At 41.2% G+C, this 25868-nt stretch overlaps 1 protein-coding gene and 1 long non-coding RNA gene across 6 annotated transcripts in view; one reads left to right on the top strand and one right to left on the bottom strand.

Moving 5' to 3' along the window:
• The window catches only part of LOC121436891, a 24283-nt gene extending 7630 nt beyond the window's left edge, over nucleotides 1–16653 (bottom strand). Inside the window, exons 1-2 of the long non-coding RNA XR_005972852.1 lie at nucleotides 16614–16653; nucleotides 13763–14009 (exon numbers count right to left, since the gene is read on the bottom strand). This is a non-coding gene — a long non-coding RNA (uncharacterized LOC121436891). The remainder of the gene's footprint in view (nucleotides 1–13762; nucleotides 14010–16613) is intronic.
• On the top strand, nucleotides 15790–25868 carry LOC121436890 (mortality factor 4-like protein 2). 5 transcript variants are annotated; one of them, XM_041636793.1, is made up of 4 exons: nucleotides 15790–15838; nucleotides 18646–18735; nucleotides 23103–23203; nucleotides 24326–25868. In XM_041636793.1, exon 4 carries the CDS (start codon nucleotides 24350–24352, stop codon nucleotides 25214–25216), a length of 867 nt encoding a protein of 288 aa, XP_041492727.1. In that variant the 5' UTR covers nucleotides 15790–15838; nucleotides 18646–18735; nucleotides 23103–23203; nucleotides 24326–24349; the 3' UTR covers nucleotides 25217–25868. The 5 variants fall into 5 exon arrangements, with proteins under 5 accessions (XP_041492727.1, XP_041492729.1, XP_041492728.1 ...); XM_041636794.1 differs by lacking the exon at nucleotides 15790–15838 and adding an exon at nucleotides 17171–17317 and having other exon boundaries at nucleotides 23129–23203; XM_041636791.1 differs by lacking the exon at nucleotides 15790–15838 and adding an exon at nucleotides 17171–17317.

Raw genomic sequence — 25868 nt, 5'->3', positions numbered from 1 at the left:
CACTTAGCAGCTTTCTTGCAGTACTTACCACCCCCCGAGACCAATACTAGTTTATGTCTGAATCACATCTGATGTGATTCTGAGATTTAAACAGCATTTTTAAACGGGGGTGGGAGCTTCCTTTGAAGATAAAGTGTTTGGGATATTTTCATTAATTCTTTGTTAATATTTAATGTTGGATAAGTTTTTCATAAATATATTTTAAGAGGAAAGGCTTTATTTATTCAGTTGTTAAGGCTACTGGTATCTCCACCTCCCTTCCAGCTTGTCCTGCCTTATAGAATTGCCGTGGGTTTAGCCTCTTCTTTCCCTTTAATCTACTAGTAGGTTCTTTTGCTCTCTCCACATTCACAGGCCAAGCAAAAAGGAGCTTTCTAAGTGGAAGAAATATACTGAATAAAATACCCCCCCCCTTTATCTTTACCATAAACATTTCCCACCTATCGAAAAAGAGCAGGCACCCTTCTGTTTAAAGTGTTAGACTGATTCAAATTTACTTTTTCTTTGTGCTGAGTTGTGAAATGCCTCCCTCAACTTTATCCAGAATATATTACTTCAAAATTTTTTATCCCACCACTCAATGGTCTGTATCAGTGTTGGTATTATTAGTCTTATCTCATTATTCTAGCTACCAAAATCTCAAAAACTGGACTTGACTACTTTGGGATTCATTTTGTTGGGATGCACTGTTAAGGAACACTTACCAATCTAGTTCAGGAGCCCCCCAGGGATTAGAAAGCAAGGTTCCACTCATCAGTTCAGTGGTTGAGGGCAAGAGATGCATTTTATATAACTTTGTAGCCTGCATAGCTCTTAGTGCCTAGTAATACACAATATATGCAATTAGAATAAAAGCCTATCTTTCCACTTGCTATATCATATGTTTCTGTTCATTCCCTTTCCATTAATTTATCGAGCATAGAAAAAGAGATCTGGAAGAAAGCCTACAAAATCAGAATTCATATAGATATGTACACAATGCAATCTCCAGATATAACAGAAACAAAATTAAGAAGACACTAAAACCTTGGAGGTTCATCACTGAAAAAAAAGAATTATAATGTTCTTATTAAACATTAATACTATACCATATATTAAGACTTGGATCAAGCTATAATTAAAGTCCCAATCACTAGATAAACACTGTCAGTGACACGTGAGTAGAGTAGTGGGAATTTAGACAGCGCTACCATCTGCTTCCGCCTGTTCTACATGTTGTTTCTGTTTAGGAGACAGTCATCTCGGAAGGGAAAGCAATTAAGATGTTCCTCCCAGCCTCACATTCTGCTCTCCCACAGTCTCCAGCTCGAATGTTTATAGTCTACAAATGCAGGCTGATGGCTTATTAGTCAGATCAGCTTGTTAGTGGGCCTTAAGCTGAGGGAGAAACAGCCTCTGGGCCAATTCTCCCTCACAAACGATCTTCCCTGTGGAAAGCAAAGAAAGTCTGCTGACATGAAGCCACCTGAAGAAGCCACATGAGAACTCAACTATCACTACTACTGAGTAGCTCTTTTCTGTCCTCTGTTGTCACTGTAAAGCTTTATACAAATGCCCTGCTGTGCTATGCTTTGTGGTGTGTTACTTTAAAAAAAAAAAATGATCTCACTATTCATTTCCTAGAATAACGGGAAATTCTTGCCATCACCTGAATCTGGGGACCATTCTCGTCTTACAGAATGGATCTGGAAAAAACACAAGCAAAGTCTCTATTTTACTAGCTTCCTTTCATGACAATTTGATGTTGAAGACAGTGCGATACTTTAGTACCAGACAGAGCCTAGATCTGAACGACAATTCCCTCAGCCTCGGTTTCTTCTACAATGCTTGAAGAAATCCACGACACAGTAACTACATAACCTTGACCAAATGACTGAACTATTCTGCACCTTGGCCATCACATCTGTTAGTGAAAGATAACAGTAACTACCTCGGAGTGTCACTGTGGGAATTCGACAATGCAAGTACTTAACTCAGAATGTAGCACACGGTAAATTGCTCAATAAAAATTAGCTATTGCCTAAAAGTCTCTCTTCCTCACCTGTCAAGTTTCTAATACTTGGACCTGTTTAGGACTTCACATTTCCAAATTAAGTATGGGCTTCTCTCTAAAGCCGCACTCGCAAGAAAAGCCAGGCTACAATCACTTCTCTTACATTATCAGTCTTTTCGGTGGCACTAGACACTTACTAAGATACAGCATGCTTTAAAAAACTGTCCATGGGAAATTGCTGAATATCTCTGAGCCTTAGTCAGTTTCTTTATGCTTTGTTTGGTTTCAGGCACGTACAACCTGCAGCTAATAGTCTGTCTATGTTACAGGACAGGTATAAATTTCTACAACACATTTGTAGACCACAACACCATGCTGCCAATGTCAAACAACAGAGAAATGGGGGGAATGAACATGAATTTCTCTCAAAATGAAGAATAGAAACTCCTATCTGCTGGGCGGTGGTGGCGCACGCCTTTAATCCCAGCACTCAGGAGGCAGAGACAGGTGGATCTCTGTGAGTTCGAGGCCAGCCTGGTCTACAAGAGCTAGTTCCAGGACAGGCTCCAAGGCTACAGAGAAACCCTGTCTCGAAAAACCAAAGGGAAAAAAAAAACTACTATCCATCTGCCTTTGGACTTCTCTGTAAGTATTATTCTAGTGCCCCACTTCTAGTTACCATCAAGTTCCTTCAAATAAATGCCTTCACTATGATTCCCACACCCCTCCTCATCAATTACTCCTTATTGTTGTAATCTCTTGCTTCTTCCTCCTACCCAGTCTTCAAATGCTCTCTCTGTATTCCTTATACTGCCTTCAGAATTGCTATATTAAGTCAAAGCTTTTCTAATCTCTCATGCTTCACTCTCTCACATTTGCCACAGCTGCCACATCTGCTTTGCCACATCTCTTCTGCCGTGGCTTTCAGTCTCCAGTTCTTGCTTCTCTGACCATTTGTTAGTTGTGTGTGTGTGAGTGTGTGTGTGTGTAGAGCATATACATGACTATGCAGGTAACGCACCTATATGCACACATGTGAAGGCCAGAAGAGGATGTCAAGTGTCTTCCTCTACCACTCTCTGCCTTACTTCCTGAGCCCCAGGTTTCTCACTAAACTGAGAGCTCACTGTTTTGACTAGACAGGCTGCCCAGCAGCTCCCAAGATCTGCCTGACTCAGCCCCACAAATGCTGGGCTTACAGGCATTTATAGCCAGACATTATTGAATTTGTTCCGTTCTCTTTAGTTTTGTTTTTTGAGACAGGGTTTCTCTGTGTAGCACTGGCTGTCCTGGAACTCCCTCTGTTGACTATGCTGCCAAAACTCACAGAGACCCGTCTGCCTCGGCCTCCCAGGTACTGGGATTAAAGGTATGTGCCACCACCACCCTGTCCATTCTGGGATTTTTAACATGGCTGTTGGAGGTATTTAACTCAGCTCCTCCTATTACGCAGTTAGTGGTATTCCGTATTGAGCCATCTCCCCAGCCCCTTGAGTTCTTATTCTTCAGACATTCTATTCATTGCTGAGTTCACAGATCTTCACTGTACACTAAAGCTTCAATGTTTGTAACCATTTTCATGGCTAGGACAACCAATATTGGTTCTTATTTACTACTCCATTCCACAAATATCCCAAATTCAACATTCTCAGAACTGAACAACTTATAATGTCCTTCCAACTTTGCTATTCTTGCCCAGTCCTCTCAATCTCGACAAGGGGGACTTGAATAATCCTAACAAGGAAGGAAGGAGGCTACCTACTCAGTCACCAAAGCCAGACATCTTAGAGTCAAAGATCTTTAACAACTCCTTCCATAGCCCACAAACACATCAATCACCAACTCCTACTGAATACTATACTTTTTTTTTTTTTTTTTTTTTTTTTTTTTTGGTTTTTCGAGACAGGGTTTCTCTGTGGTTTTGGAGCCTGTCCTGGAACTAGCTCTTGTAGACCAGGCTGGTCTCGAACTCACAGAGATCCGCCTGCCAATACTATACTTTTAAAATAGCCCCCTTTCCCCTATCTTCCCTGACTGCATTTTCTTCAAGCACTGAGTCCATGGTTGTCCTACCTTCCACAGTGTTGTCAATTTCACTATAAACGGTCTATTTCTCACACATCTGAGTTTTCAAGCCATGAGTAGCTTCCTCCACACCTCAGGAAAAAGCCCATGTTCCTCAAATGGCCTACCCTGGATTTTTCCTTCTGGGCCCCACCAGCGTGTCTACTCATTTACCACTCCTGTCTCTAAACTACTTTCTCCATTTAATCATGGTGATCTAGCTACAGAATCATGAATCCCGCCACAGATACCAAACAGAGCCTGTCTCACACGCCATGCTTTTGTGCATGCTTATCCCCTAGTGTTGAAATACTTGCCTTGACTTCTGCCACCTCAGGGATTTTTTTCATTCTGTCAAAACTTACCCAGAAATCATGTTTTCTGTGAAGTGTTCAGATAGATTTAGACTCACCAATAATGTTCTGTATTAGCTCTCTATATATAAGATTATATATGCTGTTTTGCCTGTGTCTCTCACACAGAAATTTGAGTTTGAAGCTAGGAATCAAAATGTATGTATCACTATCTGACCCATACCAAATCTATTCATAAAAGGAATTAGTGTTTGCTATATAATATTTTATGTAATGGACATTGTAGCTCTTAAATTTTTTTCAGCCACTGAATTGCAATGCTAGTTCTTTCCAAATATATTTTCCTTGAAAAGGGTCATATTCTTCGACTGCCATGCATTCTTGCATGCTTTGTTTGGGTGGGGGAGTTGCCAACATTTCAGTAGCATTTCACCATGAAGATAAACCTTTGAGGTATCCAGGCAAGAAGTGAGGGTAGGGAACAAAAAAAATTGAAGTAACGTACTCTAGTCTCACAACAGAAGCAAAACACTCTTTCTCAGTGCATTGCCTTATCAGCGGGGCAAGAGATTTTCACATCTTCAACAGACTCCAAGGTCTTAAGGGAAGAAAAAGCAGGCACCCTCCCACATCCGCACACGCACTCACTGATGCATGAATTCAATCAGAGTAACCCTACTTTTAGCTCATAGAATTGCTTTACTACAGCATTTTGTTTGGTGGAGATGGGGAGATAGTTTACTGCTTTTACTGGTGCTTTGAAATTTGTGACAAACCAAAACTGTATTGTCTATAACTTTCAGATATAAGCCATTTAATGTCAAAGGGTGCTCCAGTTATACATTTGGCTGATATATGAAAGCCTTGTTTGGGGGCATATTAACTGGCTTGTTAATCCCATGACCAGAATCTCTGACACAAATAAGCTGAGGGAGGAAAGAGTGATATTGGCTCACAACTTCAATGGCTTCCATCCACGATCTCCTGACCCCATGTGCCTGGAGGTAAGAGTGAGAGCTGACCGGAATGGGAGCTTTTCACTGGATGGTGCACGGGAAGCGGAGCTCTAAAGGGAACTCTTGATGCTGCTTTTCTTCTCTTGCCCCTTTTAGGCAGTCTGAGACCCTGCCTCAGGGGATGCTATCACCTGCATTAAAAGTGGATATTCCCTCCAGTTAATCCTCCCTGGGAATTCCTTCACAGAAGTGCCCTCAGTAATTTCCTAGGTAATCCTAAATCCAGCCAAGTTGACAACAAAGATTAATCATCACAGGAGCAAACAGACGAAAGTGGGGAAAAAAACAGCTGTGACAAAAACTCTAATAATTAGGTAACTTTCTTACTGTAATTCCCTTTTCAAGCGATCAACCTATAGAAGTCTAAAAAGATATACTAATGGACTTCCCTTTACACTTGCGAACAATGTCCACTGGCTGATCTCTGCCATATCAGTCCTCAGTTTCTCACAATTTTGTTGTTATTCTTTCGAGACAAGAGTTTCTCTGTGTAGCCCTGACTGTCCTGGAACTTTTTCTGTAGACCAGGCTGGTCTCGAACTCAGAGATCCATCTGCCTCCGCCTCCTGAGTACTGGGATTACAAGTGTGTACCACCCACCGTCTGCCCAGTTTTTCACAATTCCTGAACCATTCAGATAGGAGATTCACTGTCAGATATACGACTTGAACCACTAAGAAGAGCAAGACTGTTTCAGACGCTGCTCACAGCAATACATGGGTTATCTTGAGTACATTTAATGCTCATCTCATTCTCATACAGAGTAACAAATATTTGACTCTTTTAGAAAGCTCCTATCTCATAGGCTTTCCCGTAAGCCACCCGTCAAGAAACCCCATGTCTTATTATCCTAGCACCTGACACAACAGAAGGGTCTTCTCTCATCATTGAATCTCATCTCTTTAGCAAACATAAGGTTATTGAGGGCTGGACTGAAAGCTCAGGCCCTTGTCTTAACTTCCCTTTGTTCCCTAACAAAGTGTTACTTATTAGCTATACACATTCATTTGGGGACTGCCCTGGCTTAGTCTGTAACAGATTCATGCTAATGGTAATTTGTGGGGATGGATTGTAACCACTTAGTCCTCAGTCCCTACTTTCCTTATCTTTTGCCACAGTTCTGTTCGAAGCCAGCCTGGTTCACAAGTCAGTTGGGATAGGCTCCAGAACTACGCAGAGAAACCCTGCCTCAGAAAACAAAAATAAAAACCAAATAGCCACAGTTCCTGAGAGCACAAATTTCGGGCTGATCTAGGGCAATATTCCGGGAATCATGCTGAGCTCTGCATGTTTCCTTCAGCAGAGGTTCTTCATGAGTTTAGGGATCCATTCGATTTCTATTTCATTTAGCGTTCCCTGTGATAGGAACCAAATCTGTTCTATCACTTCATCTGTTCCTAGGCCAGCTGATGGGCCTGCGATTCAGGACCAACTGTCCTGACCCGACAGAGACCTAAGAGAGAAAAGTAATTAATCACAGGTGCGCTTTCACATCGACCTGTGAAAGCCACAAACTTTCTTTAAAATATCCTGGTGGTAGAGAAAAGGAAAAGGAGTCAAGTAAAAGAAAAGGGGGGTCAAAACTAACAAATATGTCTTCAAAAATGTCACTGTCTGATGTTATTCTTCAACCGAGTAATACTAATTTAGCTACAATATTATTGTTTCTTTTTATTCATCTTTGGGGTAAGGGAAATTAAAAGGAGGGCCTGAGCTTTCAGGCAAGCCCTCAATAACCTTATGTCTGATAAAGAGACAAGAGTGAATGATTAGAGAAGACCCTCCTGTTGTGTCGCGTGCTGAATTATAAGTCATTGTGGCCTGTCGTTGACAGTGATAGGTGGGTATTGCCCCACTGACATTCTCATTCGCTGGCCTTCCAACCGCTTAGGACCTGAATCAAAGATGAAAACAAGCCAATCCCCTGGCATTAAGACCTACCCCAATGTGAGGATGTCTAATGGCCTCAGAAGTTATCTTAAAGCTATTCTTACTTTAGACCCACTCAGAGTATAAGGGAAATCCTCTAGCATATTATTAAACTCAGGCAATTTTCCTGTAAGTTCCTACAAGCCCTGGCTGTCCTAGAACTCACTATGTAGACCACTCTGGACTGGGAATCACAGAGATCTGCCTGCCTCTGCTACCATCACTATGTAGACCACTCTGGACTGGGAATCACAGAGATCTGCCTGCCTCTGCCACCAGAGCTGAGCAGGAACAAGACAGTTTAAGGACACGTGAAAGAACAGATTTCAATTTTGCAAAAAGGAGGAGGAAAAACAGTCAAATCTTCCTACTTGCATAATATAAAGAAATATAATTAGTTCATCAAGTGAAAATGGTGGTATCTTGGAAAGGCAAAACCAGCGGGGACTCTAGGAACGTAGAATAAGGTACTTAACTTGCTCCTAGAGATGAGGCAGGAACATGGGGAGGAAGTGACACTACAGGGAGACTTGAATACTGGATCAGACATGATGAGGAGTGCAAGGAGGTAAGAAATAAACAGAGTCTGTAGCACTCTAATCGACTGTTTCAACCAAAACCAGTCTCAACTTTACTAATAATGTTGTTCTACTGGAAATACCAGATGGCTTTTCTTCATAGCCAAACCATGTCTAACTTACTGCAGTGCTCTCAAATCCCACCTTCTGTGACCACAGCCAGACAAGTTGCTCCGATACTTCTATTTCAAGTTAGTCGCTTAGTATTTTAAAAGGTCTATTATTTGCTGAGCATAGCATTATGTGTCTGTAATCTCAGCACTGTGGAGAGAGGAAGCAGATCACTGAAGAGTTCAAGGCCATCCTTGGCTACATAGAAAGTTCAAAGGTGGCCTGGGCTGCATGAGACTCTGTCTCAAAACAAACTAACAAATAAATAAATAGTCTATTTGGTATTGTTAAGACTCAATGTCACACATGTCCCTAAACTCCTTATAAGACCCTTGAATGTGTAAGCTATCATTGATTCCTTTAGCATCACCCAGAACAGCTAGCATGGTGATGACCATATGTGCTTGCAACTGAAGGAGTGGGTGATACACTAGAGTCTCTGAAGCCCCTCTGTCATTCACTATTATCTGGGATAGTTACACAAGGAAGGGGGTCTGGAGATATTTCTCTACTACTTTCATCCAAAGACCTAAGGTCTGAAATACACAAATCCCTCCCAATGGTCTCTGTTCCCTTGCATTCCGCCCCTTCCCCCTCTCTACCTTCTATTGTTTCTTCTGTCTCCTGGTTGTCAGCCAGGATGAGAAAATGGTCTAGCTGTCCTCAGAGACTTACGCCAGCCTGGACTGCTCTGCAGTGCCATGAAGGGCCAGGACTTTTGTTTACAGCTGGGAGCCTGGGGAGGCGGTGAGCACAGCTGACAGCCCCACTCTGGAGCAAACATCAATTTTCCTCTGTCCTCTTAGCCAGCCAGCTTTCACAGACCAGCTTTATTGAAAGCTGGCTGTAGCCTCCTGGGTCCCACTGACGTCCCACCAAGAACGCTAGGCTGGGAGCAGCTGGGTGTACCTCAGCTTTGTACCTTTTAGGAGCTGCTCCTACTCTCTTCTCTGTTCTGTTACCAATCATTTTACCTCAACCCCAGGGCCTTGAAGGAACACGTCCTCCGAGGGCCCCACACCACTACTCTGTCACAGTAGTGTATAGTCTCATTTGCTTCCCCATATGGTAAAACACTGCCACAAATAGACCAAAAGCACTGTTTCAATGTATAGTTTGTCGAACCTGTCATTCTAAGCAGCGCGATAAGACACCTTTTCTTTAAATGCTTACATTTTCACTCACATGTGCATGATCATACATTTTGCTTTCAGATGGTCTCCCTGCTCTTCAAAACCAGAAATAAGGTAGGAAAGGCATCTTCCCCAAAGAGATAAGACGAACTCTGTCACATATTCCACCATCTTGTCTCCTGTTTCCATAGCAGCGCTGCCTTCCGCAGCACTCAATGAGGCTCTCTCTTGCCTCTAGCTTCCATTCCTGTGTTCTTCTGCCTTCTGGCTAATAGTTTCACCAGTAAGTGGATGGTTCATTCTGTGGCTTTCAACCTCTCTCTGGTCCTAATTGCCTGAGGGATTGGAAGTGGCCACTTATGTAGCTCATTACAGCAAGGCTTCCTATGGCGTCTGGTGGAGGGGAAGAGGTAGGGAGAGACTGTACATTCAGGAGACCTTATCAAGTTCTAGTAAAGAGGTTTTGTTTTAGTTTTTCAATTGGATTCTTTCCCTAAATTTGATATGATCCATCTCTACTACAAAGTATAAATTATACTCAATGTCTTGGCTAAAGAGAAACCCATGTTTGTACTCTAACCCATGACTGATGAAGTAGTTTTCAATTTTTTCTTCTTTAAAGAATTATTAAGGAAACATTCAGTACTACACAAAAGTAGGGAAATAGTACAAGCAACCCTGTATCTACCATTAAACAGTATAGACATGTACTTTTAAATATGGCAGTTAATAGTTTCAAAAGTCATAATTTTTATCACTTCTAGTCAAATGTAGACTCTGAGGAAATTACAAACATAAACTTAGCTAGAGAAAAACGATTCAAAGCAACCACTTGATGCAAAGTTCGAACTACAGACAGAAGCTATCATGGGCGAAAAGCAGTCTTTATCTTTCTGAGTTAATGTATACCATGGGTGGCTTAAAGTGATCCTTCCAAGTAAAGAGTGCTGCTGACAGAACCATGAATTTTGGCACGCTCCAAGCTAAACTATTAACTCAGAAGGAGAAAAACAAGGGATCATGTGCAACTCTGGCATCTCAAGGTCATCTAAGGTCATCGCTGACTAGGTTCAATTCTCAATGGTTTGGTCATTTGAAATAAGCTTTTTTACGTCAAATGGAGCCATGAGGTGGTAGTTTAATTACAGAAGAGAAAACAGATATCACTAAAAGGACAATTTTTCCCCCACACTATTTCCATTTGCTCTGTCATGGACTAACAAACTAGACTGATTCAGAGAAATTCGCAGGAATGGCCTTTTGAAATTCCTATGGAACGAGGTGATATAAATAGAAAGACATCTTTATCGTAGAAATGCAATTTTTGCTTTGCCTTGAAATATTAGGATTTGGTTTTAACTTGTATATTAAACAATCATTGTTTTAGGAAATATTATATAAGATAATCAGAACCAATTTTTAAACACTTTAAGACTTATTTATTTAATTGTATTGCATGAGTGTTTTGTCTGCATATACATCACATGTGTGCCTTGTGTTCACAGAGGTTAAAAAAAAGTGTCATGCCCCATGGAATTGGAGTTATAGATGGTTCTGAGCCACCAGATGAGTGCTGGGAACTGAACCCTAGTCTTCTGTATGAGCAGTGAGTGCTCTTAAATGTTGAGTCATTTCTCCAGCTTCTCCTTGATATTTTTAAAGTTTGGTTCTGATTTAGGGCTGGTGCACCCATATATTGGCTTAAAACTGTATGTACTACCAGTCCCAAGGGATCCAATGCCCTCTTCTGGCCTCCAGAGGTACCAGGCACATATACAGTGCACACACATGCATGTAGATGAAGCGTACATACAAAAAATAAAATTATATATGATATCAAATAAAGCTTAGGATAGAACAATTTTGTTTACTACGTATGAGACATGGGAGGCCACTGGGGATAGACAAAAGAACAGTCTGACCACTACAGATCACTACTTTTTGAACCAAGGATGGCTTTATTTATTTATTTTTTGGTTTTTCGAGACAGGGTTTCTCTGTGGTTTTGGAGCCTGTCCTGGAACTAGCTCTTGTAGACCAGGCTGGTCTCGAACAATCAGAGATCCGCCTGCCTCTGCCTCCCAAGTGCTGGGACTAAAGGCGTGCGCCACCACCGCCCGGCTAAGGATGGTTTTATTATTCACAAGGTACTACAAGCAAGGACTACATACAACAGCAGGCAGGTTACATGCCTACATAATGGTACTCAACTAAGAGGACAAAATTCCTGGCTGGAATGTCTTTTTCAACTAACTACCTTGGTGAGGTTGCAGCGGTCAGCAAGGGCAAGGAAAGGGGCACTTTCTCGTTGTTCCACTGGAGTGCACATATCTCTGCAATTTGCCTGCCCTTAGGTGGCCTATACTTCTGATTACCACAAAGGCATTATATGAGCTAACGTTGATCTTGCAAATTAATACAGGGTTCATGGAGCCAATGAATATCCTGTGAGGGCTGAGACCTTAAATACTTTCTGTCTGGCCTTGGGCCTTGGAACCAAATAAAATTAAGCTATCTTTCTCTTCGAGTTGAAATCATGCAAAGATAATGGTGCAGCTGTAAGTTCTAAAGAAAGGTTCTCATTTTCTGAGAACCGACTCTAGGTGAGGAATCTACTTGAGGCTCTATCCCACTAAAATGTTAAGGGTGCAGGGGAATGGTCACATTGAGGGGGTAACACAGTCTAAGACGAAAAAGCCTGGGCTTTGAAGACAGGAACAAGTCTGGTCTTGCTCAGCAATTTACTGGTTGAGCAACTTTAGGTGACTGTTTAACTTCTCCAGGCTTCCGTGAGGATTTGCTAAGATAACAGCTGGAAAGAGCTGAGTCCTGTGCTACCTGGAATACAGAAAACATTGTTTCTAGGCCATTTTTTTTTGCTACAACTCTGATTCTAAAACTAGTTCACATTATTCATGGTCTTGCTCTTGCAACCCTACCCAGGAAAGCACAAGGACAGACCTATGAGAAAACCGCAACAGCAGCCACAAATACAGGGTCCAGCAGCAGGATATCCCTTGTTAAAGTACCTCAGCTACCTTACTTCCCTTTCCTGACCCTGTCAACATGATGGAACACCCCAGCTCTAATCCTGAGAAGAGCAGGGGAAAAAATCACCGTTGGAGGACAGCTGTCAAGAGGCATGTACTATAGACACTAGGCCCTTTTCCATCCCTTCTGTCATCTACACCAGCACTGTGCGGCAGAGCATGCTGTGACGGTGGAAAAGGTCTACATTCCATTTCACATGACAGCTAGTAACACTATGTAGCCACCTTTGGAATACAGTCAGAGTAACCAACCGAACCGATCTTTTTTGTGGTCTAATGAATTGTGACTTTAATAGTCACATACGCTACTTGGATACTGTATTATACAAGGTGGCTCTAAGATCACGAAATCAAAATGTTTGTTTCCATTAATAGGTGGTATGACACTAAAATTTATAAAATCTAGAACTTGTTTTTTTTTTAATCACTTAAATTTGACTAACTTTGAAGTCTGAAACACTTCTGGTCTTGAATACACTTGTTATTCTACAAAGCACCCCAATGTGGTGTGTCATAATACTTGGTCAGCATCACTCAATGTCAGATTCCTTCAACTGGTTCTAAAAAGTGCTTGGATGAGCCAAAATCCTACCATTGGAGGGCTGAGAGGAGGGGGCCCAGAGAGTGCGTATCTGGGGTCAGATCAAACCTGGCCAAAACATAAGAGAGATACTTCTCTACATTTTCTCTTGGGTCAAAAAGTATCAATGTCTCACAAATAAGAAAGAAGGAAAATCACTTAAATAGAAACTAAACCAGAGAACTAGAAAGCTTAACTGAATATTAGAATTACAAATGCAGGAATTAGTCAGATCTTATCACCTGTAAATTATATGATGAATGAAAGCAACTGGACCCCAGAACTCACTCTCATCACTATAAAAAGATGTTAAGTTTCACCTAAGTTATAAGCTTACTATTGGGACTTCTGTGTATAGGGAAATACAGTGGGTGACCCACTGTATTGGGTTTTTCAAATTTCTGTTTTACTCACCACCCTCAGGCCTTTATTATATATATATAAAATATTATGACACACGCTAAAATGGGTAACTACAGAACAGAAAGAACATTGAGAAAGAAGCAATAGCAAGGAGACTACTCCTAGACTTTTGTGTTATATTATAGAAGGGAGAGGAGGAAAGATATGAAAATCATCAAGCTATTCATTTCCACATACTTAGTTTGCTTTTCTACTATCTTCTTAATGGTTCAGTCAACATAGTCAAAGCAGAGAACAATCTGTAATGCAAAGATTGCTTCAGACTCTGAAAGATAAACACTTATGGTGACACTTTTACATCCCTTAATCTGCAAAACAAGACTGATACTATGCAGGGTATGTCCAAACAGAGGTCCTTTTGATTCTGCTTTGCATTCTATGGCGCCCTCTAGTGGTGTACAGATGTAAGGGATGCATTTTTGCCCTACAAAGCCGTGGTTCTTAAATTTTAGAGAGCCTTGGATTCAGTGGAACAACTTGTAGTGGCATGGATTTCCAAACTCCATCCAGAGAATCTTTGGTTTATGAGATTTGAGGTTGGGCCTACGAGTCTAATTTTCTGACCACTTACCGGGTGATACTGATGCTTCCGGTCGGCCTGGGAAATATAGCTGCAGGCTGCTGTAAAAACCTTTCACCATTGTGGCTGGAGAGAGGGCTCAGCAAGGAGGTCCACTCGCTGCTCTTCCGGAAGACCCGAGTTAGGTTCCCATCACGCATGCCAGGTGTCTCAGAACAGTCTGCAATTCCAGCTCCAGGGGATCCAAAGCCTCTGACCTCTGAACTCATGTCACATACCCATATGTAGATATATACACCTATACATAATTAAAAACAATGAAATTAAAATCCTAAAAAAACAACCTTTACCGACATGTGCACAAGTACATATCATTGATAAGTGAAGCTGATATTTGCTGGTTGAAAATGGTATACAATTTTGTTAAGAAAAAAGCATTTACTTCAACATCTAATATACAGAAAATATTTAAAAATTGAGGGTCTGGCTGGGGAGATGTCTCAGGGGGTAAAGTGTGTCTGTTGCTCAAGCAAGAGGACCTCAGTTCAATTCCCTAGCACCTACATAAAAGCTAACATGGGGCACATATAGTGTTTTAAGGGGACTACTGGTAGAGACAGGCAGATCCCAGGAGTTCATCGACAAGCCAGTATAGCCCATGTAGAACAGCCTAAGTTCACTGAGAGACCCTGCCTCTTAAAATATAAGGTGGACAGAAACAGAGGAAGAGACCTAAAATGAAGATTACCTTTAGCCCCAACATGCATATGCACAAACACTCCTACACACATGTGCATACACACAGAAAGCAAAAGAAAAAAGAACAAAAAACAAAACAAAAAAAAACCCACAGGGCTACCTCCTCAGTTGCCCTGAAACATAGCACAATTAAGTGTGAAACATGTTTCACTATCTACTATCTGATTTTTAAAGACACAACCAAGATATGCAAAATGCAATGAGCATAGGAAAAAAAACGCCTTTTAGACACACAAAAAGAGCTTCGTCAGGAAGTCCACTACACCCAAGGCTATACCTGATAACCAGAACCCAGTGACATCACTTTCAAGATAACCAGACACAGGACTAGAATCCTCTGACGCCCTCTGAGCAGTCTATAAAAAGAGACCACGAGCACTGTTCTTCCTCTGTGCACCTGGAGACGGCTCCTTCGGCTGGAGCGTCTCCCCGGGATCCCGTCCCTCTAATCAGAGACTTCTGTTAGAGACTGGACCTGATCTTCGAAGATACACCGCACAGGTGAGCAACCTTGGGGAGAAAGGCTTAAGACTATAATTAGGAACTTAAAGAGTGTGAACTTTGTGTGATGGCCCTCCGCATAAGAAAATAGAACTTTCTTAAGCCGACTAAGCATACCTACCTTACTGTCAGCAACACGGAGACATCGCATTAAATTAGGGAGCAAACACGCGTATCTGCTAAAAATTTCAAGAGGAAAGGACAATAATTTTCAATACGGAGGTCTAACTTTACCTCTGGGTTATCTTTACAGACTGAATATAGTCGTCTGCAATTACCACTGGGAGGAACAGTCAGTATTTGAAAATGAAGTGGGCAAAAACCCAAAAAGGATATTCTTTCATTAGGCTTTTTTTTTAAATATAGAGACAGGATCTCAACATATAATCTAAACTGGCTTTCAACTTGGGGTCCTTCTACCTCCTGAGGGTTGTTATTACAGATGCACCACCAAAGCCCACAGAGGACTTTAGCACCAGTGTTTAGGCTCTTATCAACTCTGAGTTAAAAAAAAAATACAAGGGAGAAGGAAAATCTGGAAGAACAGATGACTTTTTTCTTTGTAAGGAAAGGAAATAACAAAAATATCTGGATATATAATTCCCTGCCTAGTGATTTCATTCTTCTTTGGGGATTTATGATATATGTGAAACCAGAGGTTATTGAATTCATCAAATAAGAAGTGGGTGGGGCAAAAAGAAATAAATCTCACCATCCCCGGGAACCAAACAGCAAATCCTTTGCTGGAATTTGGTGACATCTAGTGGCAGATTCAAGAGATATAAACCTCACCCAGTGAACTTTCTGGAAAACTGACCGAAAGCCTATTTGCCTGAGGATCACGATGCTTGGAGACTAGGACAAAAGGTAGGTGAAGCTTAGAGCCCGCAAAAATTTGGAGGTGGCTCTATCAGAGGGGAATTTAATTCCGTATGTTCGCTTTGCAAATTATTTCTGCCGATTATGCAGTAAAATGCGTGAGCTGCAAAGGGGAGGTCTCGGTGATGGCGAGAAGGGGAGTATACTTGAAAATTTTAAAGACGCGCCGTTTTAAGTAGCTAATATAGTGTTGTATCTTAACCAGAGGGGTTCATTTTGGTGAACTAAAACGTGGGAATAAAGGGCATCTATATGGTCTAAAATTAAATCAGACTGGGTGGAATGGCGCATGCTTTTAATCCCAGGTACTCGAGAGGAAGAAAAAGAGACTGGTGGGTCTCGAATTTCAGGCCAGCCAAGACCCATAGTGAGACCGGGTCTCAAGAAAAAAAAAAGGGAGGGGGAGGGGAGTAAATAACTTAAATGAAATCGCAGGCCTTTTCTAACAAAAGCCCTTTACTTATGTTACTAGTACTTAGTCTTAATTATCTTCCTTTCCATTAATGCAGTTTGCCAATATAAAAAAGCAGAAATCCAATATAAAGCATCTCACCTACAACACACAATCGGGCCCCTCCCGCCACCGCACGGCGTGCACGCCTGCGCACACCCACCACCTCCGGCGCCACGAGGGCTGGTAGGCGCCCACACCCACAGTCCACGGCCACGCGAGCGTGCCCGTGCACCTACACCCAGGTTCTCACGCCATCCGCCTGTGGCACTCACCACCCTCACACACACATACACACACACACATCAAAACCTTCATTATTCCTTTTTTTTCTCCTGTTCCGAGAGTTGCGCAACAGGCTCGGGGGCGTGGCCCTCGCTTTGACCTCGCTCTTCCCACTCGCGGGAACCTTAGCTCATTTCCGCCTATCCTATTTCCGCAAGCCACGTAGACACTTCCTTTCCCAGTGGTGCGGGGGCGGGGGAGGGGAACGGACACACAAACCCATAATGCCTCCCTGCAGGAGAAAAGGAGAGAGCGAGGGAAAGGAGGTGGGGGAAAAAAAAAAACCCACGGTCAGGGGAACTCTGGGTCGTGAAAACAGGCCACGTGAACACGCTGCCCTATAGACTTCTGACCCAACGGCTGCAGCGCATTTGGAGGGCGGGCTAAGAGCCTAAAAGGGAGACTGTCATTGGCTGGAATCGGCACTGAAGAAGGACGGTAATTGGTTTGATTTCGGCCCGAACCATGAAGAAGCAGGTTGCTAGCACCCGCCTTTACTGCGGCGGAGCATCACTGCTGACGTGGGGGTGGCGGGCCAATCATTTGGTTATGGAACATTCTAAACCGGAGACAAGACGACTGTGATTGGCTGAAAGGCTAAGCCCGCCCCCCAGGGTGACGTGTCTGCCTATGGATATCAGTTGCCAGAGAAACCTGGCTTTACTATGGCGGTTGGAGCAGCAGCGGTGAACACACGTCGGCTGCTGGAAAGAACTGGATTCTCGCTTCAGGTTTCGGGGTGGGGGTGGGGAGGAAGGGTCGATGATTTCCTCTTTTCTCCGCGTCTTTGGACAGGATTAGCTAGCGGCTTCACATTCAGGCAAAGCTGGATTCGTATTCCTGCTCGCCAACGCCCAACTCGGGCAAGGCTCCTGTGTCTCGGTTTCCATGTTTGTGAATCGGCGATAATAGTATCCATCTCAGCCGTGCACTCAAATGTGCACAGCAAAATAGTGCATGTTCGGCATTAATTGTGAAGCCTGTCTCTCGAAAGATATTAGCAGTTGTTATTAAAGATAGATATTTGCTCAGCCGAAGAAAATTATAAATTACGCAGATTCGCTATCATTTTCGTCGCATCCTTTTTTTTTTTTAGAAGAAATTATTTTATGGATAAAATTTGCTAGCCGAGAATCGCTTCAAAATAGCTGGGGGTTGGAATTTTCCCACATTAAACCAAAAAAAAAAAAAGAGAGAGAGAGAGAGAGCGCGCGCGAGCGAGCGGCGGGAGAGAAAGGTAGGGGAAGGAGAATGAGAACAAGCTAGGTATGAAGCACATGCGATGAGTAGGCCTTGTTTGAAACCTGATCGAGCACGCCAATTGTAAAATTTTCTTTAAGACTCATCGGGAATTTTTAAATGCGGAATTAATATTCTTTAATGAAATCGGGTGTCAGATTTTTTTTAGACGTTTCTGGTAGCGGTGTGGTTATGTTTTCAGATTGCTTTATTTTGTGGAAATCTATGTATATTTGTATATATTTGCGTAAAGATTAAATAATGTCTGAAAATGGCTTCAGAATACGTGGATGACTAGGATTTGCTTCAGAATAATTTCAGCGGTGGAGAGAGATGGGAGGGGTATAACTGGGACCTTCGATTAATAATCGTTTTTAAGCTGAGGGGTGGGCAGATGGGGTTTCCTGTATTTGTCTTTTCCCCCTGGTATATATTTGAATTTTTTCATAATTCTTAAGTCATTTTTTCGGTAGCTTAAAAAACGGGGGGGGGCAGTGGGTGGGGTTACAGATGAAACAAGATGGCCTTCTGTTGGTAATTGTTGAAGCTGGATGATGGATTCGCATCCATTTGTAATGGTGTTCCGTTACAGTTTTATTTATTTCACATTATCCTTAAGAGAAATTATTAATTTTTTTTTCAAAAATTGATAAAGAAACAATAAAGTACATTTGAAAATATAACCACAGGAAAATAAAAATTGCGCATTTATCAGCTTTGATGTCCTTTGTGTGAGATAAAATTGCAGTGACGGATGGAAAAGAAAATCACCGTCTCACATCTTTTCTGTCCTTTTCCATCTTTTTGTTTGACCTTCTAGGTCATCATCAGAAAAGCTAAGTTTGCTACACAATAAGGATCAGGAGATCTGACCCTGGTTGCAGAACCATTCCTGTTTGCAGAATACAGGGTAAGTGCTTTCCTTCTGGCCTCAGTTCACAAACAAGATCATATCACATAACCTTCCTAAATGGCTAGGAATATTTTGAAGATTAATAAGCTCCCATCTGAGAAAGTGCTCTAAATTCTGAAAGGGTGAGGATACACATTAGATATGGGCCATGTAATCTTCATCTCAAAAAAAAATCTGAAAATTAGTGCTACGTAATGGTTTCACAGATTCAAATAATGGAATATTTTTTCTCAAGAGCAAATGAGGGATTGATGGATTTGATTACCGGCGGTGCCACTTACTGTGTAATTGTGAACAAGAAACTTCCTTTGTTCCAGAATGCCCTCATACAAGTATTTGATGGAATAATACTTCTAGCTTTAGTAGTCATGAAACATTTTATACACACACACAAGAACACATTTTTGTGAAATCATGAATATAATTTTCATGGAATTTTTTTAATTAATATTTTTTGTTTCTCTCATTTTCCAGAAGCAGCAATTTACTACTAGAGCTGAATTCTGAAATTAAGACTTCTGGCTTTATCTGATCAAAGTTTTAAGTATAATTACTTTTGAGGAAATTTCCAGAACTATAATTTTAGCTACCATCAGCTAACCATTTTCTTTAATATCATTTTCCTCTTTTGTTCAGACTGAAAATGATCTGTTGGGTTGGGAATGAGTACTTCCCTAGCATACATGAAGTTCCACGTTTGATTCCCCAGCTGTGCACAAGCCAACTGTGGGAGCACATGCCTGCAATCAAATATTTGGGGGGGGGGTGGAGGCAGGAATTTCAGAGGCTCAGAGTTACCCTCAGCTTTATAGTGGGTTTGAGTTTAACCTGGAGCACTTGAGATGAGACCCTTTCTAAAAAAAATGGTTTTAAGCATAAGAAATGTTTCATAATGCAAATGAGAAGATTTATATATGCCTGATTTTACACAGAGACCAAGAGATGGGGAAAATGGTGTAAACGATGTGGTCCCCACATGTACAGTTAACTAAAGGTTTCTGCCAGTGAATTGTCGGGATTGATAACTGCATTTGGAGTCGGATTGCATGAAGCAGTGAAAGGAAGGGGTGTGTCCCAGTCTATTCACAGCAACGTTTTTAAAGGAGTTAAATAATTCTCTTAATTTTTCTCCTTTGTAAAAGCTAGGTTTCTGCGGAGAGCGCTTCCCTGGTAGAAGAGCAATTTGGAGAATGATTGGGGGCTGAAAGTGGATCAATAGGGACTGACAAAGCAAGGGCCAGAGAGCTCGGAAATAGGGAAACCTCACAGAGGAAAAGGCTCTTGACTTGGGCCTTTGGGAACCATCTGAGTAGTGTGCCTATGAAGCACACAGTGTGCAGTGGTAATGAAATGAAAATATATGTAAAATCCATGGATGAGCACATCACAAAGTCATGAATAATGTGTATGGCTCAGGGTTTTGGGGTGTGTGTGTGTGTGTTTTTTTTTTTCTCACTAACCCTTCTCTCTACAGTCAATTACCAGCTTTCTTCATTTCCTTCTAGATTACCTAATTACAATCTAAAGTGTACAGATGTGCACAAGAATATTTTATGGTTTTTATTAAGTACAGACTATGGTTTCAATATAGATACTGTTAATTACCTATGTTTGTTTAACAAATAGTCGTTGAGTGTCTTTTTTTCCATTCATAGATCTCGTGTCTAACTTCTTTCATGGTATTTCTTTCACAGTGACATTTCTTTATCTGACATGATATTCCACATTACAAATGTATCACCTTTCCTCAAATCACTGTAAGGTTATCCCCAGTATTTTGCTGCTAAAATAATAACACATAAACTACCTTTTATATCCATTTACAGATAATATTCTAGAGCAACATTTATGCCCTTAAACCATAATAATTGAACCATTATACTGTTACGAGCACAACCAGAATTATCACTGATAGAGCCTACAAATGGGTGTGGCAGCTTGGGCCTGTAATTTCAGTGGCTGGAAAGCAAAAGCAGGAGGTTTGATGCAAATTTCAGGCTAGCCTGGGCTTGGGAAGAGAGCCCCTTAAAAGTCAAGTCACTTAAACTTATGAATACCTATATTTATAGAATAGCATTTCTCATTGAGGAAAGAATGGGCTCATCAGTAATGAACATTGAGAAAATACTTCTGTAAATTTGGGAGAACCTAAAAACATACAAAGAAATAATAGAGGCACTAATTTACAAAATTTGTTTAGCATCATTTCCCCTGAGCATAACAAAGCCAAAGGTTGCAAAGGAAAAGCCAGCCGGGATCTTAACAAAAAAACTGGTGGTATGATCAATGTGAAACAAGAAGCACCCTAGAAGAAAAGGAAATAAAAATGCTCATGTGAGAAAAAGAGGTCTGACCAGTGAAATAAGAAAAGATGGCTTGAGATCATGCATTTCAAATGAAAAAGCAAATAATGTTCGCAGCTTGGGATCTAGTTGCCTTAGCAGTTGAGTGCTTGCCTAAGATGTGGGAGGCCCTGAATTAAAGGTGTTAAGGCTCGGGAATATAACTCAGCAGTAGAAGACTTGCTTTACATGCAGGGCAAAAATAAAAAGATTTTCTAGTGTTTACCAGAGGATGTAGTGTGTAACTGGTCATTTTTACTCAGTTAGGTTTGTAAATTCATAGTTTTTTTAAGGGAAAACAATTTAGCACCAGGTAAAACACCTTAGATATGTTGCACCTTGGTCCACTAAGTAAAGCAGCTTGGAGTGTTAGAAGAAATATAAGAAAAAATGTCTGAACATAGCCTAAGGTGCGTATTATAACCTTAACATGGGGACATAATTTTCTTTAAAAGATTTTTTTTTAGAGGATGAGATCCAAGATTAGATAACATGTGCTTACCTCTACTTCAATACACAAATAGGGGCAAACAAAATAATAGATTGTTTGGATTATTCTAGAGCTAGTATGCAGGGATTTAGTGGGGAAGTGGTGTATTGGTCTAAGACCTGTGTGCTACTGCAAAAGATCCAAGATTAACTGTTAGAACTTTGAATTTTATTTAAATGAGGGAGAGGAAGTCTGGAGTAAAAGGTAGGTAAGCTAATTGAACAACATTTAGTAGCAATGTTTGAGGTGCAGGGAAGAGACATACAAAGTTCATGGGGTGGTGGTAAATTTGTGGGAAAGGTACAGAGCATAGAGAATAGAACTGGATGTAGAACTTTAATCCCAGCTCTGGAGTGTATAGAAATGTCAAGCCATTGCATTTAGCATATGAATATGTATGGATAATAGAATATAATCAAGAGCAATCTAATAAGTTCAGCTGTCATTCTCAAGTTCATTGGTAAAGAAGTGCTGATGATCACTGTGGCTTCCAAAATGGTTTCTGGGTGTTTTGTTTTATATATTATTTTTTTAGTTTAGTTAAATAGCCCCAGGATGAGCTTTTTGGATTTCACTCTTTCTCTCCTACTCACAAATCTACATTTTAAAGAAGAAAAGAAAAACCTAGCAGCAGCATTTTGTGAGGATGAGAGTTTACAAGAAAATAGCATTTCTAGCTACCATCACCACCAAACTTTTACAGGGCATATTTTTTTATCTCTTAGCATAATGATTTTCATTCCCATACTGTTAGCTTCTGTATTCACCAATTTCAGTGCTTAAAGGGCTGGTATCACCTTTCACTATCTGCATGGAGCTTCCTTCGTGTCTTTTGAATTAAACGGTATTTCCTTGAACTGCCTAATATTCTAAGCACCTGTGGCTTTCATTTCTAAGCCAGTCTTTAAGTCTGAATTTTCCCCCACGGGAATTCCACGATACCTACCCACATGATTGGCTGAATCTGGCTTTAATTAACGATAGGCTGTCATCCTATTCTCAGAGGTTGCCATGGATATGTAACAGCCATGTTTTACACATTTACACACCTGTTTAAAACAAATGGATCGCATTGGTCATAAGAATTGGGCTGAGTTCTTCCTGTGCTATCTGTCCATTTTAGGGTCCCTTTCTGTGCTTCTTACCTATTTAGCCAATGGAGTTTTAAGTGTCAGTATATGAACCTTTATTCAGTAGTATGTATATGTAGTTCATATTACTGTCTGCCTGTTGAATATGTAAATGTGTGCAGCCACTTGAGTGAAATCTTTGTATCTACATTCACATGTGGAAATGTTTGTGTGAGGTGCTTTGCTAAGCTGTTCAGCCACAGCATGACATGCTTATAGCCACCTGTAACAGACCAGGAATCGTTTGTCATGTATCATTTGTTTGAGTTCTTCCAACTCCATTTGGCAGATCAAAAAATCTTAATATTTTCCTTCATATGTGTAAGACACATTTGTAATTTTTTTTCTTGAATGTTTTCACAAAAGTTCATCTTCATTGCGGATACCTACTTTCCTTTTTAGGTTGTATTCTCACTTCTTCCTTCCAGACCATCCTAGGAGATCTCTAAGATTCCATCTGGGAAATTACTAGGAGTCCTTGGAAGGGAAAGAAGGAAGATTGTGTAAGTCCAGGGGATTGTTTAATGAGTCATGCTATAAGAGTAGCAGGAGATTTATTTTTTAGCTCATTTTCACTGAACATTCTTTCTCTTGAAACCTAACTTTGGCTTCCAAAATCACATTCTTCCTCTCCAATGAAGATCTCACCATTTTATTTTATCTGTGGTCTCTTTCTTGATAATTCCTTTTTAATACCTAATGCCTTCCTTAGGTTTTCCAGAATTCTATATGAAATTCCTCTGTTCTCAATGAAATGGTTCACTGGTTCATAGTATATGCTACCAGCTGTACAACAGCTACTTAAATCTCTGCTTCTTTGCCTCTTACCTGAGTGTGAACATTTCTCTGTTCAAGTGCACGCCCCCAATATAAAAAGTCCCAAACCAAGCATCTTTCTCCTCTGAGCACTTTACTTGTGCATACATCTCATCTGATGATGGTACAAATAAGGTCATCCATCCTCAAAACCTGAAAGTTGTGGCTCACACCTACCCGAGGCTCTCCTCTTCCAGTAAGCAGTTACTGAGCTGTTTTCTTTGTGTAACGATCACTGGGCTAATCTTGTTTTCTGATGGTGTCAAACTAACCCTTAAAAATCTGTGCTTTAATTAGCTACCCAGGCCTAGTGCTACAGAAGCCAGTTTGACTCTAACCTTCAATTATTGTATTCCGCTGTGTGAGGTGTGTGTCGTTTCTTTGCCATTACACTACTTAAGGCATACCTAGACTTGTACACACAGACTTTTACTGTTAATTCATTTTACCTACAACCCATTAAGCCATTCTTCCTTATACTTTGAAATTCTTACTCTTGTTCCAGTCTTGAATTTCACCTCCACTTCCTTCTATGGTTTTGTCACAATATCTTTTTCTAAAATTAAATCCCTGTCTTTTAAATAGCATCAAGAAACGATTTTGTGGGCATGTCTCATGAGTTGTTGAGTGAGGCAAGGGTTGTGGGTGGTAGTAAGGATTAGAGAAAGGAGAAGATAGAAATGCACTTATAAATGGTCCAGAAATAGGACCTGGAATCCATAGCCAACAGATTTGGGCATGTGTTGTGTTCTGATGGGCCTCAAAGTCACAATAGTAAACAACCAAATAAAATACTTTATATATTACAGTGGTTGGAATAAAAACAGGGTTGAATGAGTTCCAGAAAGCAGACTTCTCAAACTCGTGGACAACAATCTGCTGAAGAAGACAACTTTAAGAAGCCAACTCGAGGCAACATGCAGAGAAGCAAGATGAGGGGAGCTGCCTCCGGAAAGAAGTCAGCTGGTTCCCAGCCAAAGAATCTTGAACCAGCCCTCCCAGGAAGATGGGGCGGTCGCTCTGCTGAGAACCCCCCTTCTGGTTCTGTGCGGAAGACACGCAAGAACAAGCAGAAAGCTCCTGGTAACGGCGATGGCGGCAGCACCAGCGAAATGCCCCAGCCCCCACGTAAGAAGAGGGCACGGGCTGACCCCACTGTGGAGAGTGAGGAGGCATTTAAGAATAGAATGGAGGTGAAAGTGAAGATTCCTGAAGAATTAAAACCATGGCTGGTGGAGGACTGGGACTTGGTTACTCGGCAGAAGCAGTTGTTCCAGCTCCCTGCTAAAAAGAATGTGGATGCCATTCTTGAGGAGTATGCCAATTGTAAGAGATCGCAGGGAAATGTTGATAATAAGGAGTATGCAGTGAATGAGGTGGTGGGAGGGATAAAGGAGTACTTCAATGTGATGCTGGGCACTCAGCTGCTCTACAAGTTTGAGAGGCCTCAGTATGCTGAGATCCTTCTGGCTCACCCCGATGCGCCAATGTCGCAGATCTATGGGGCACCACACCTACTGAGATTATTTGTGAGAATTGGGGCAATGTTGGCTTATACGCCCCTTGATGAGAAAAGCCTTGCATTACTGTTGGGCTATTTGCATGATTTCCTTAAGTATCTGGCAAAGAATTCTGCCTCTCTCTTTACTGCCAGTGATTACAAAGTGGCTTCTGCTGAGTATCATCGCAAAGCCCTGTGAAGGTCTACTGACCGCTCACTATTGTCTGGTATCTGTAAACACTTCTGTTTAGTCCTTTCATTGTATAATTGATGTTCCTTAAAACTGTCAGTGTAAAACAGGGCTTATGTTTCAGTTTGTTTGCTGTTCTGTTGTAAGCAGAAAATAAAAGGAGTGCTCGGCTCCTTTCCTCATTTCAGAGTTGCTACCAGTGTATGCAGTAATTAGACAAAGAAGAAATTCAGTAGAACATTTTATTGCCTAGTTGACAACATTGCTTGAATGCTGGTGGTCCTATCCCTTTGACACTACACAGTTTTCTAATATGTGTTAATGCTACGTGATAAGATGCCCTGGTTCCTAGTGCCAAAGGTTCAACTTAATGTATATACCCGCAAACCCATGCATTTGTGCTTCTTTTTTTTTGTGCTTGATGTAAACAGCCCATCCTCTGCAATCCATCTTTGTTGTTCCTTAGGCATTCATTCTCTCTTTGCTCAAATTGTGGAAGGATGGTGATTTGTTTTCTGGCTTTTGTGTTTGAGTCTAATGCACGTTCTAACATGATAGAGGCAATGCATTAGTGTGTAGCCACAGTTTTCTGAAAAGTTGATATTTTAGGAATTGTATTTCAGATCTTAAATAAACTTGTTTCTAAATTTCAAAGCAAAAA

This window comes from Microtus oregoni, unplaced genomic scaffold (genome assembly GCF_018167655.1).
Source record: "Microtus oregoni isolate MIOR12 unplaced genomic scaffold, Mior012 000050F_006, whole genome shotgun sequence".
In the NCBI taxonomy this organism is placed as follows: Eukaryota; Metazoa; Chordata; class Mammalia; order Rodentia; family Cricetidae; genus Microtus; species Microtus oregoni.
Note: the sequence above shows the minus strand (reverse complement) of the source record. Positions and strands in the feature narration are given on the sequence as shown.